Genomic DNA, 13,345 nt, shown 5'->3' on the forward strand with positions numbered 1-13,345 from the left:
AGACTGACTGATTCAAAATCATTTTTGTTTTCAAGACATGTTTCTGGTGTTTGCAGTTCAGCCAGAAAGCAATGAGCCGAGAGGAGCAAACTGTGAGAACAGCGGCAAAAAAACAGACATCCACTCAGTGGCTCACATTCCGCCTGCACCTTGGTAACAAACGGAAGGGTAAAAATAACTAGAAAATTTCATAAGAAATTTTGAAAGTGTGGCTACTACTGCCGTAAGACGTCGCAATATATATACATTACCGGTAGTGAGATGTGTTATTGAGGTACATTTTATATATATATATATATATATATATATATATATATATATATATATATATATATATATGCGCCAACATTAGCTATGAGGGCTTGATGGTGTAAATATGAATAGGACAGCACTTTGCTGCAACATATCACGTGATTACATATGAATACCAGCCCCTATTGTCCTTGATCTCTAAAGAATCAATAACTCCTTGACTTTAAAAAAAAAAAAAAAAAAATATATTATTAATTTTTTGCATAAATATGATCAAGAGTCTGAGTGCACGCGACAGTATTACCACATACACGCGCGTGCACGTACGTGTGGATTGGATATATGTATATGTATGCGTATATATATGTATGTATGTATGTATGTATATGTGTATGTGTATGTGTATATATATATATGTATATGTGTGTATATATATATATATATATATATATATATATATATATATATATATATATATATATATATATATATATATATGTATATGTGTATATATATGTGTATATGTGTATATGTATATGCCAACATTAGCTGTGAGGGCTTGATGGTTTAAATATGAATGGGACAGCACTTTGCTGCAACATATCACGTGATCACACGTGTTCCTCCTGCGTGTGTGTGCTTAAGCGAATCTCTTAGAAAAGTCATAGCACACGATTCCCGATCAGGCCGCACGTTTTGATGTATTTTTTACGCATGTGCTGGCAACGCTGTGGGAGGAGATACGCGCCAAAGTTTTTGTGAGACTATGATTATTAAACCCGAGCAATACTATGAAGTGCGCTTTGCTGCAGGGGTCTATGACCCTGCAGCTGAAGCCACACTTAATTAACAGGAGGATCAACTGATACTATGAAAACATATCGACTTACAAGAGTAAGATGAATTCAAATGTGTCATGTTCAGAAACAACAACTACGGTTCAATACTGAATGACAGAGAACCTAGTGGGCCTAATGTTTTGCCTTTGCGGAATCATGCCTAAAGCTAGCTCGCTTAACATAATACGATTTGAGATTTTGTGAGTATTAATTTTACAGGTTGATTAAGTAATTACTGTAGGGCTTATAAAATGTGTTGAATCCTTGTTATTGCTGTACATTTCCGCTTTGGAAAAATCTTATGGAGGAAAAAAAATCTTCAGAAGCACAAAAAATGGTAGTTGAAAGAGTTAACTGAGATTTTATTTTATTAGGAAATAAGAGGTATGTAGACATATGGGATTCTATTTGTATTGGTGATACAGGTATGAAGATAAAACAAACAATAGGGTTGTCCCTCTCTTTTACTTGATTATCTTTTAAAAGGCTTTAACGCTTGGATCACTGAGGTCCTTTTCAGTCGATTTTACATAATCTCTTAAATTCACCTTTTAAGGCACTTGCATATAAGATACATACCCATGTTTTACATCATAAATTGCAGAACAATCTCAGCTCACCATAGTCATAAGGCAAAAGTGTAAAGACAAAATATGACTCAAGCTGAAAAATGGAATCTCGATTTTTGGAAATTATTCATATTTTGTGTGAAAACATAACTTGACAGGTAGTGTATATAGGTGGTAACTCGGTTTAGGTGATGGAAATTGATTTACCAAAGGTTTTCGGTTCACAAAAGCAGTGAAATATATGAATAAAATGGTAGATACATGTAAATAAATGTCTAATACAAATATTATTGTTTTTTTAGTAGAAATATGGTCTTTCACACCTTTCCCCAAAATGATAAAAATGGGACTGAGAAATTACTTCATACTGCAGATAAAGCTTCGTGGGGTGTGTGCAAATGAAAAATGACCATCACAACAATTATTAAAAATAAATAAAATATGTATTCTAAATTAATAAATATATATTTACACAATATACAGTTCAGAAATAGAAAACAGACCCGGGCTGGTGGGGATGGCTGTGCTAGAGGGGCTGGTGGTGGTGAAATCCTCTCTGTAAAATAAATGACTCCTAGTCAATACTAACTTCACACAGTTTGAACAGTTCAACAAGTGTACATGTGCAGCTGAGCTGTTTACCTGGTAAACAGTGTCCGCGTCGTCGTCAGTCTTCCACGGCAGCGTAGGTGCTGGTGGCTGGAGCAAAGCTGCATGTTATCCACTGCTGCAGATGTTAATCCTCTCTGTAAAATACATAACTATTGGTCACTACTAAGTTCACTGAAAGAAAATTACGGTTGTACACCAAAACCCGTAACAGAGATCCAGCAGGGACTATGCTCAGGGCCTGAGCTAACTGTACTAACTGCTTATGTAAACAACCTGCGTTACGCCAGACTCGAGCAGCAAGGGACCAGCTAAATGTGCTCACTCTGCTAGCGTAAATATGCTTTTGCAACACAAAGTTTAGTCTCTAAATACACTTACCCATCTTCAAATGGATCCCTTCTGTCTGCATCTTCCTCTTGGTCGCAGGAGTGAAAGCCTTCAGGATCGTTCTCGTCCTCATCGGCAAGATCGGCACCACAGCTTCCTCCGTCGTAAAGTGCGTCCTTTGCCATAATCTCCCTCTTTATGAGTGAAAACACCCGCGTGTTTTCAGAGTTCAGGTTTGTAGTTACATGCTGGTTCTTTGGGCGTTTCTTGAGTGTTCATTGATTCGTTGATTTAACCAAATGTTGACGGACATATGATTAAAAAAATCACAGAAGGATTTCGTCTGAGGCCTTTTTTTTGCCAGCGTCATATGACACGCCGATGCCCCTAACTCTTGCCTGATCGTGTTAAAATGTTGCTGGGCGCAAGGCAGCAGAAGAAGGACGTCTCCCCTGTCAGCCAGACGTAAAATTATATTTCTCCGATGTATTATCGCGATGCTATGAATATTTTAGAAATGTAGAGAGTGTCACACCGTGAAACCGCGGTCCCCGTGGTCATGGGGTTAATGATACTGCTAACTAAGCCCCCCCTCCCCAAAAAAAGGACAAATACCTAAAATACAAATGCGAAAAACAGAATATCCGATTGTTATCGTGAGTTATCATTAGCTGGTCAACCTAACTTTAAACCTCCATATATCCAACTGCTGACATCACCTGCTGAACTGAGTCAGACAGATCCTTCCTGTCACCTTTCCAATGTAGCTACTGTTTTATAAATCACCTCACTCATCAAAAACGTGGGCCTTCCTGTGTAACACCATTGCTCATTTTTACTGGCGCTAAATAAACCAAATATTGGGTTTCATAAAAAATCTAATAATGTCTTCCTGACGTTAATTAGATGACCTTTATGTGAGGCGTGGCGGGCCGCCTTCTTTATACAATGCTGCGGGAATCCCTGATGCAAAAATAACATATTTCTTCTATATGACCCGACTGAGTAACAAGAACGAGAATGCACCCTGGAGGGCCACCATACGTGAGAGAAGAAGTTACAGATGTTTTCGGATTTACACCGTAACCTCCGGAATCGTTTTGTGTTGGGAGAGAAGTGTGAGCCGCTGAGTCGATGCCGTTGAAAGTGAATTCTGTTTTGTTTGCGCCTCTCTTGGGTTTCTTTCCTGCCTCACTGACTAAGGGACTCCACTCATTCTGGTACACCTGATTTCATGCTCTCTTCCCACTAAAATAAACAACTCCTCCTCCAAAAGCACCATCAACCTCCTCATCTGTCTTCATACTGATGAAGAAGCATGCAAAGTCCCCAAGCTGCTTTTTTAACAAAGGAACAAGGACCCGCTGAGTCCCTGAGTTTACAACAAGCCCAACACCAAAAGGAAGTGATGGGAAGACATTCAGATGACATGTAGCGTCACGTTTGTCTGTGAGCTTCAAACACAAAGGAGAAACACTCACGGTGCATGCCAGACATAAAAGAAACACCAAAGTTTTAACATTTTCTGGTGAATCTTAACATATTTTTAATATTATTAAATACAGTACCAGGTACAGATAGGACTCAAGGAAATGTTTTTTCTGTAGTTTCAGACCTGCCAGCAATTTTTTGTTTTGTTTGTTTCTTCTGTCTGTGAATAATGGGTGGGTGTCTGAACTACTGTATCTGTATTTAACTAACACTTTTTCTTTGAGATGTGACATTCCTAGTCACAAAAATGTTCTTCTAGATGAACAACAGTTTAGAATGATTTATGTTAACTCCCAGAAACCTCTTTTCTATATTTATTTATTATTTATCTGCAGCACAGAGCCAGTTGAAACAAAAAATGGGTTGATATTCTCCTTCTCTCTCTTTCACTGCCTATCTAGTGCCGTCTGCTCACGGATGTTGGATTTATCGATTAACATCTTGTATCTCAAGATGTGGTTTCCGTTGTTTGTGTACGAGTTAGTGTGTTTAAAAAAACCCAAACCAAAACATTTGGTGGCACTTTGCATATACTGTGATCGTCTTTAGCGCTCAAAACTAACGCATTGTGATACACACAGCACACCTCAGCCATTCCCTGCCTTTCTTCCCGCTTTTAAATGTTGTAGTTGCCGTGGTGACGGCAGCCCATCCTCCATGAGCTTTCATCATGTCCATCATTATAATTGATTAGTAATCCATTTTCTAATTCTCTTGTTTGTCCGCAGCCTTTTTCATTAACGCCACGGTATCGACGTGTCATAACCTGGACAGGTGTGAAGCCACAGCGCTGTCAAAATAACAGTCAGGGTGTCAAACACAGATTATCAGCCCCCGCCACAGCATGATGCCACAAGCTATGACTTCCCCTGTTGAGGACCAGCTGCTGTTTGTTATCCACTCTGAAGCAGAACTGTTGGGTGTAATGTTTCAGCTAAGTGGCCAGTTTTGGTCAACTCACTTTTTCCACTGCAGGAATTAACAACCTGGAACTTGGGGATTCCCCTATCCTGAACGTTGAGAGAAAAAAAACATGGGAACAGGTTGTCCCGCTTTATGAGAGCAGACAAGTTGTCGGTCCCGTTCGCTGGAGGGGATTTCTAGTCGGTACAAACGTCCTCTTACACTCAAAGATGAACTGATTAGAATTTACTGATCAAAGGTCACTGGGACTTTGTGTCTTTTTCCATCCTGATGAACGTGATATCTCAGAATCGCTTTGAGGGAATTTCATCACATCTGGCACAAACATCCGCTTGCATTCAAGGATGAACTGAGTAGAACTTTGTGGTCAAAGGTCACTGAGACCCTCACAAACCACATTGTTGGCCACCACTCAGATTTATGTGCAGAATTTTGGACAGTCATGGATGTCAACTGCAACTTGACTGGTTGGCGGAGGCTTAAAACCAGGAGGTGATAATTCTAGTTCCACTTCCCAAACTTAATTTTATATAAAAGGTGGGTGCAGGGCTGGTGTTTGTTAGGTGAGTGAATTAAGCAGTTGTAGGACGGACAGAAATGTAGGAAGTGGCGGCAATGTTATTATTGGTTTTCTATAACGTGTTTTGTCCTAGTTTGTAAAGCATACTACCGTATGTGCCACATTTCTATGGCGCGACTTGCTTGGAATGTTTCTTTTTTGTTTGTTTTTTCATTTGCAAAAACCTCAGATAGTGACGTGGTACTTCTTTTGGTACCTCGGTTGAGTTTGCCAAGCGAGCTGAGCCGATACTAAAAGGTTAAAAAAGTGGAGACCACTGGTTAGTCTCAGAATCGTCACTTGCCCACGTCTCGGGGCAAAAACTGACAATTTTAAATGGCCAAAGCAACAGCGACTACTATTTTTTTGAATGTATTTTTATTGTTTAAGTGGCAGCCCGGAAAACCATGGCCTGGTAAGTACAGACCTGTGTTTTTTGCTGTGATTTTATGACGTGAGCTGGTTACCCCACCTACATTGAGGGGGTAATATCTGCAGCGGAAACGAAAAGTAAGAGAAAAGTACCTGGTACCATGCAGTGGAAATTAGGCATTAGAATCTCCTCTTAAGCAGTGCACAGATTTAACTTCCAGGAACTCGTCATCAGGTGGACAGAGAACAGTGGAAACGAGCAGGAGACGTAACAATGGCTCAATATTAGGTTTTGCTTAGTTCCTGCTGTGAAAATGGACCACATTATATCTAACAGTCATGCAAATTGGGAAGCATAATACCCATAAACCATGGTAAATAATAATACATTCTTGGGTGGGAGTTATATCCGACATGCATCAACATCTGAAAGACACTTCTCAATTCTGTCTTTCTTTAATAACCACTGTTGGGAACTTTAGTAACCACTCGCAATATGTAAAGTTTGGGAATAAAGGACTAGTTGTGTTTTGGGGTGGATTGTTTTTGCGTCTACAATGCTATGCTGCCCTCCTCCCATCTCCACCCTTATTCCCCTGTAACCTACGGACTGATCACGTTGCCGTTTAGGAATGTGAACGATACTATATGGAAATTCTGTGTTTATAGTTCCAACAGTTAGTCTATGGCTCTTGATATTGTCCATGATTTGCTTCAGTGGACTGGCGTAGCAACTCCACAGTGCTGTGGAAGGAAGCCTGTTAACGGACAGTGGTAGCCCCTGTAAATCTCACCTGATCCACTTTTCCTGATGAGGGACATATATGATATAGGGTCATGTGACTTCTTGAAGCTGTAATATGGCTAAATTGGGCTCTAAATTTGGCTCTAAAGATTGGCAGATTTAGGTGAGATACCCACGTGCATAGTTTCCATAGAGTTTTCAGAGATTGTACACTTTCTAAGGGAGTCAGGGCAAGTTAATAATTTCAACAATAGCGTTTTATCTGATGTTGAACTTCTAATATTTGGCCCAAACAAAAATCAAAATAAGTGCAGATATGTGTGAGCCATCAAGTTGTATCAGTATTAGTGGCTGCAATAAACCTGCTTTCCTCTACAAATCTTTTTAAAACGGGGTTGCAGGCTTGATACGGCCTCTTTCAATTCATGCTCAATGTTGAGCTTTGATCTGTATTCTGTTTCGAGAGACGCAACAGAGAAAAGCCGATCTCACAACTACCTCACGAAGATCTCACATAGATCGGCTTTTGGCAAAACACCCTGAATCTAGGCCGTCGCGCAAGCATAACATGCTGCGTAACGTAAACATTTCCACAAAAGTACATGTATATCACATGAATTTATGAATGATGTTTTTTGTCCGTGTACATATATACTATGTGAAGTTCTCATGTAGCTCATGGGGAGAGTGGTCGTCCTGAAACCACAAGGTCGCCGGTTCAATCCCCTGTTTCCCCATAGTTTGTACGTTGAAGTGTCCTTGAGCAAGACACTGAACCCCCAGTTGCTCCCCGGACGCTTCACAGCAGCACACTGCTCCTTAATTACTAAGGATGGGTAAAATACAGAGAATAATTTCCCCAATTTGGGGAATAAAGGAGTATAAAAATCTGCATTCCCCCGCACTCCACCTGTAATACCTCCGTTCCCCAGTTTGAGAACCACTGTTATAAAGACAAATGCCACTTACAGCCCACTGCTAAACTCAACAACTCGCATGTCAACATTATATTTTTGGTTTAAATCCCCCAAAGCATAATGGCGACTAAATCAAAATCTACTAAACTGTGTACTGTTTTGTTTTTCTGTCAACATGGTTATGATACATTTATTTTAACAGTTTTTATTGGGTTTTTCCCAATTAATAACAAAATGTACCATGACATTTTGAAACTGGACATTCTAGGTTTTGTTCCAGAAGTAATACGACCTTCAAGTGGGTCCGGGTCGCTCTTTTTGTCTAATGCTTGGAGGACGGCAGTGTTGCTCTAATGGTCGGACTGTTTGTGGTACCAACCAAAATATCTCACCTCACTGCCTGTTGGATCGATTGCTACCAAATTTATGATCTTGTAACCTTTCATGTAGTGCCATTGTCAGGTCAAACCTTAAATTTCTCGATCAAACATCTGCAAAAAAAAAACGCATTTCGCAAATGTTTGCATGCGAACACGATGAAATAAGATGATAACGCTATCCCTGCTAACGATCAGCATGGCTGTTGACTCCTGATGTTGTGTTTCGTCAACTTAAAAACATGCTCAGTTTAGGGGTTAGTTTATATGAGCGCCCTGGGAAGAAAGCTACCTGGTTTAGTTAGCTTCAGTCACATGACCCTCATCCTGTTTGTACCTGTGGCTTCAACCCCACCCGTTCTGTGTGCTGCGTTGGCTCACGTTCCGACAGGTGAAGCATTAGTTTGGGCATGATCATTGGACTTACGCAGTGGCTACACTTGGTTTGCTGCTTACACTTCCCCGTCAGCATGCTAGAATCAGCCAATAGTTTCCACACACATTTTTATTTATTTATTGGCCCTTTAGAGTCAGATATCCTAAAAAATACCAGCTGTGTGGTTCTGTTTTCCCTGCAGTTTGCTGTGTGTTGTCAACCAGAGAGCGAAACCAAACATTCTACATTCTACCAGCTGCACGTTGTGTGACTACTACTAGAACTGACATGGCACGTTAAACCGAAACAAATAGTATTTTATGGCAAAACAAAAAACTCCAATTGTGAGAATAATGTGCTCCGATGAACACTACGTTTCCAGGTTTGTGAGATGTTGACGTGTCCCCCCCTCCCTGCGCCCCATCCATCTCCCTGTCCTCCAGCTCTTGATCTGTCCTCCTGTGACTCGGTTCTTCTTTGGCCGACGGGAGCCCTTCCACAAGCTGCTGATCCAGGGAGACTCAGCGGGCAGGCTGTCCCTGTGGGGTATCCCGGATACCTCGCCTCTGCAGCCGCTGTCAACTGCCGCAGGTAAAGACTGCGTGACACACAGCGCGCTGGTGTTTTATATAGTGACGTCACAGAAAAGCTAATTTTATAAAACAAGTATTTGAGTAAGAGCAAAACTGCACTGACCACTAATAATCCCTCTTCGTAATCATTAGTATGAAAACCACTGGTGCTAATATGTACCTTTTTATATAATACAACTTAACTATAGAATGAATGAATGAAGTTATATTGTCCTGCATGGTATATATTACATCATACATTTCTCATTATCGATGAAGTCCATTTGCTCCACATATATAAATGGTCTAAAAACCATTTTTAACACTGTTTACTAAATCTAGGGATATTATCTGATTCTTTAGATGAGCTTTTGTTAAGTGTGTCGGTAGACAAGTAATCTCTCAGCACACTGGCTGAGGGACATTTAGTGACCAAAATGTGTCATGGCGCTGTTGACTCATCATTGATATATATTTTTTTGTTTCTTAAAGGGCTCCTGGTTTAAATAATATTAATTTAATGTTGGAAAAATTAAAGACTAACATTGGATATACATTTAACTATTAAGATATTCCTTTACAGACAAAGAGTGTTTGTCTATGCAAGTTTTTAATTTTGAATAATTAGTTTAAAACAAAAACAGTAAATTGATTATCTTAAATGACATCAAGAAAAGATCAATGTTACAAGCTCCTAATATGGAACGACAATACATTTGACCTATTTTTATTCAAATTCACTCAAATTCAACCTTTTTTTTAACCAGGGTTTACCCCAGGAAATTGTTGATGTGAGAAGCCACCCAAATCTTGATGTATCTCACATTACTAGTTAGTAGACGGCGGCCTTAATAATAGTGGCATACCTGTAAATATGGCATTTTCTGCGCAAAAAATGCTTCACCTATTTTTGAAGCGGTAGTAGCTCAGATCGTGGGGGACTTGGTGGCTGGTTCAAATCCCTGTATGTTACAAGGAGAGTAGTAGAGCGGAATGTGGACTGGTAGCTGGAGAGGTGACATCTGAGCAAGACTCCAAACGCCCCAACCTGCCCAGGGGACACCTGACCCATGGTCGGCCCCATCACTCTAACATCGCTCTCCCAAACTGTGTATGTGTGTGTACGATAACACGTGAAATTAACGAATTTCCCTTTCGGGATGAATAAAGTAATTCTCCTTATATAGCTTTTAGTGTCTTACTTGAAGACTTAACTACTTAACTTGCCTCTCTTGTTGTGACTGTCTCGTTTCGGTGCAGAGCTGCAGGTGTCGTCCACCGTCAGTCTCCAGGAGGCTTTCGACAAGCTGACCCCCGTGTCTGCAGGGATCATTGACCAGCTCAGCGCTCTGCCTGGAAAAGAAGGACCCATCAAGGTTTGGATCCACAAAATGTTCTCCACCTGAAATAAAATGTTTTGAATAATGCAGTAATAAAGTTGAGAGTTGGATGACGTTCGGCTGATGATGAGTGTGTTGCTCTGATCCCCTCAGGTGACAGCCAGCGTCTACATCCCCTCTCAGGGCCGCCTGGTGTGCGGTAGAGAAGACGGCAGCATCATACTGGTTCCTGCCACTCAGACCGCCATCGTCCAGCTGCTGCAGGGGGAGCACATGCTCCGGAGAGGTGAGGGGGAGGGACGGACGGAGGGAGGGAGGGAGGGAGGAAAAAACTGTCTAGGGTAGAGGAAATAGAAGCTGAAAAAAAGAAAACAGACTAATTGTTTAAGTTATACATAGTCAGGATATAAACAAAAATAAGATAATAAAAACTAATTATGAAAAAGCTTTGATAATAACTTCTTTTCACTCTCTGATTAGAGTTGCTGTGAGGAATTTTTAACTGGTTCTGAAACGTCTCAATTTAATACTGCTGGTTTGCTGGACGGTAGTGGAATTGAGCAGAGAACATTAATAACAGGTGTATGGAGGAAAATGGATCAGAAATGTTAATAAATTACCCAGAAGCACAAGAAAGGTCACAAAAAAAGATTAATAGATTAAAATGTCCTGTTTAGTGGAGTGAGCAGCAGTGTGTATCAGTCCCAACATCCGCCGCATCTCACGGCTTCCATTCTGTGTCCATCCGTCCCGCAGGCTGGCCGCCCCATCGGACCCTGAGGGGACACAGGAACAAGGTGACGTGCGTCCTGTACCCGTACCAGATCTCCCCGCGCTATGACCAGCGCTCGCTGGTGTCCGGAGGAGTGGACTTCTCCGTCATCGTCTGGGACATTTTCACCGGAGAGATGAAGCACATTTTTTGTGTCCACGGGGGCGAGATCACCCAGCTCATTGTCCCGCCTGAGAACTGCAGCGTAAGACCTCCAGACATTTAGCTGCATGCATGTTGGTTCTGTCTTTGGCTCGTTTCCTTCCTCGTTTCTCTCTGTTTGCTGTTAGTCTGTGTCTGTGTGGGATGAATGTACTGAAAGGAAGAAGCGCGTTGCTGAAATTAGTTTAAATGTTACAAGGGGGGGCGGGGGAGGGGTGGTGATGTCATTGTTGGAGAGAACTTTAATGGCATTGGGTTGTTGTGGTCAAATGTTGGATGCACAGACACACACATTAAACCAAATGAAAGCATTGCCTGACATTAAGACCAAAATTCAATCCAATTCAGTTTATTTTATATAGCCCAACATCACAAATACAAGTTTGCCTCGGAGGCAAGAATTACCATGGCGATAAGATGTCAGATGCCGTTGTGTTATAGACTAGACTGAGACATGCTTTAAATAGGACGTTTCATGTTTTGTTTCTGACCGAACCTTAAAAGCTTCTAAGTTTTTAAATATTGTAAAGCATTTTGGATTTTTCTTCTTTTTCTGAGAACGCAAACGTTACATCAGCTTATTGATGCAGCAAACAGACAGACTAAAAAGCATCGGTGATTTTTGGTCTCAGCAGTGAGTTGATGTCTCTTGGAGCCAAAATATCAGTTTTGGCTAAAAACAATGACGCAGCGTTGTGACAAATCTCCCTGGTGCAAAACAAAACTTTGGAAACAAACGTCTGCGAGAGAGCAATCTTTTGCACTTTTGAATAACTCATTACATCATTGTCGCTCAGTCAGGTTATTGTGATGTAAAGTTAAGTTAGCCTTATTTCTGAACAGAACATCAGCATTTAAACCAGATTACTGTAACCAGCTCAAGTACTGAGCTCAGATATACACAAAGCGGGACTCTCAATCAAAGAGACGATACACATGTTCTAGACTTTGACCTCAATGCGTAAATTTAGCTACGCACCATGTCATCATGGCAACATGTGTTCCTGGAGACACCTAACAGTAAGCAGGAAGAGGAGGTTTGGACTACTTTGGCCAGGTGTTTTTATGTCTGTCGGTCTGTCTGTGGACATATTTTGGCATTGACATAGCGTCACAACCGTGTAAGATGCAGTCAAGAAACTTAACAAGTGTGTAGCTGAGATCAATATGAAGGTGAAGTTCGAAGATGGTGTGGTCCATAGACTATAAGAAGTGATCGTAGTCATTGGGACGTCACCCATTAGTTTGTGAACAGCCGTTTTGAAGCCTTGAGTGTGGTGTTTTGGCCGTCGCCATCTTGGTTGCAACCAGTGATTAGAAGTTACCATATTTGGACTCCGGAAGAGTGAAGTAGAGGCGGCTAGTATACTGCTCTGTTGATCACAGTTGATCACAGTAGCTCCGCCTTAAAACATACTCTGCTTTATGGTCTATCTGACTCTAAATAGACCATAATTTACGAAATGAACATCACGCTGTGTTGAAGAAGACTTGAGACTTAACACAGTATGCATGAAAAAAATAAGTTAGAAATATTCCCTTTTATAGTCTATTAAAACCCCCAAAGTGCATTTTAAGGACACAAGGTATCACAACAATTGAGTAACTTCAGCCTTTTTTAAACAGACTCAACAGCTTTTATGCACAAACATGAAATACAAAAGTCAAACTACTGAGAAATAGTTTCAAAAATACCCAAATTATGTAACCTTAGCTGAGAATACTCACTCACTGAATCTATGACAACCAACACTGCACTGTGAAAACAATTATGTGTCTTAAGGCAGGGGTTCTTAACCTTTTTGACCTCAGGGCCCAACTTTTCAAGTACAAAGTGCCCCGGGGCCCATTCAATTATTAACACTGTATTGGTTTATTAACTAATTGATCTCACTCTTGGTTTGACTTGTATTCAATAACTAAATCAAATCTACCTACAGTTTAACAAGCAAAAGCTGTGTCAAATAAATGACATGATGCAATGTGATCATCACAAAGACATTTATTGATCATGTGTATGTAAACCTGCACAGACAACAAGTCATGGAACAAATCAAGCAATACAATAACTCATTGAAAGGCTCAACTCAAGGATAACTAATAATTCTCAAAAAAAAACTGAGAAAAAAATTGAAATTT

The 13,345-nt window shown here is 40.6% G+C and overlaps 1 protein-coding gene across 1 annotated transcript in view; it reads left to right on the forward strand.

Annotated features, from left to right (window-relative positions):
• Positions 1-13,345, forward strand: part of wdr7 (WD repeat domain 7) — a gene marked incomplete at its 5' end in the record, with an annotated part of 120,357 nt that overhangs the window by 7,001 nt on the left and 100,011 nt on the right. The window contains 4 exons of the mRNA XM_079235295.1: positions 8,804-8,951; positions 10,193-10,308; positions 10,426-10,558; positions 11,029-11,249. Of these exons, the coding sequence (XP_079091421.1) occupies positions 8,804-8,951; positions 10,193-10,308; positions 10,426-10,558; positions 11,029-11,249 (618 nt within the window). The remainder of the gene's footprint in view (positions 1-8,803; positions 8,952-10,192; positions 10,309-10,425; positions 10,559-11,028; positions 11,250-13,345) is intronic.

This window comes from Taurulus bubalis, assembly GCF_910589615.1.
Source record: "Taurulus bubalis genome assembly, chromosome: 19".
NCBI lineage: Eukaryota > Metazoa > Chordata > Actinopteri > Perciformes > Cottidae > Taurulus > Taurulus bubalis.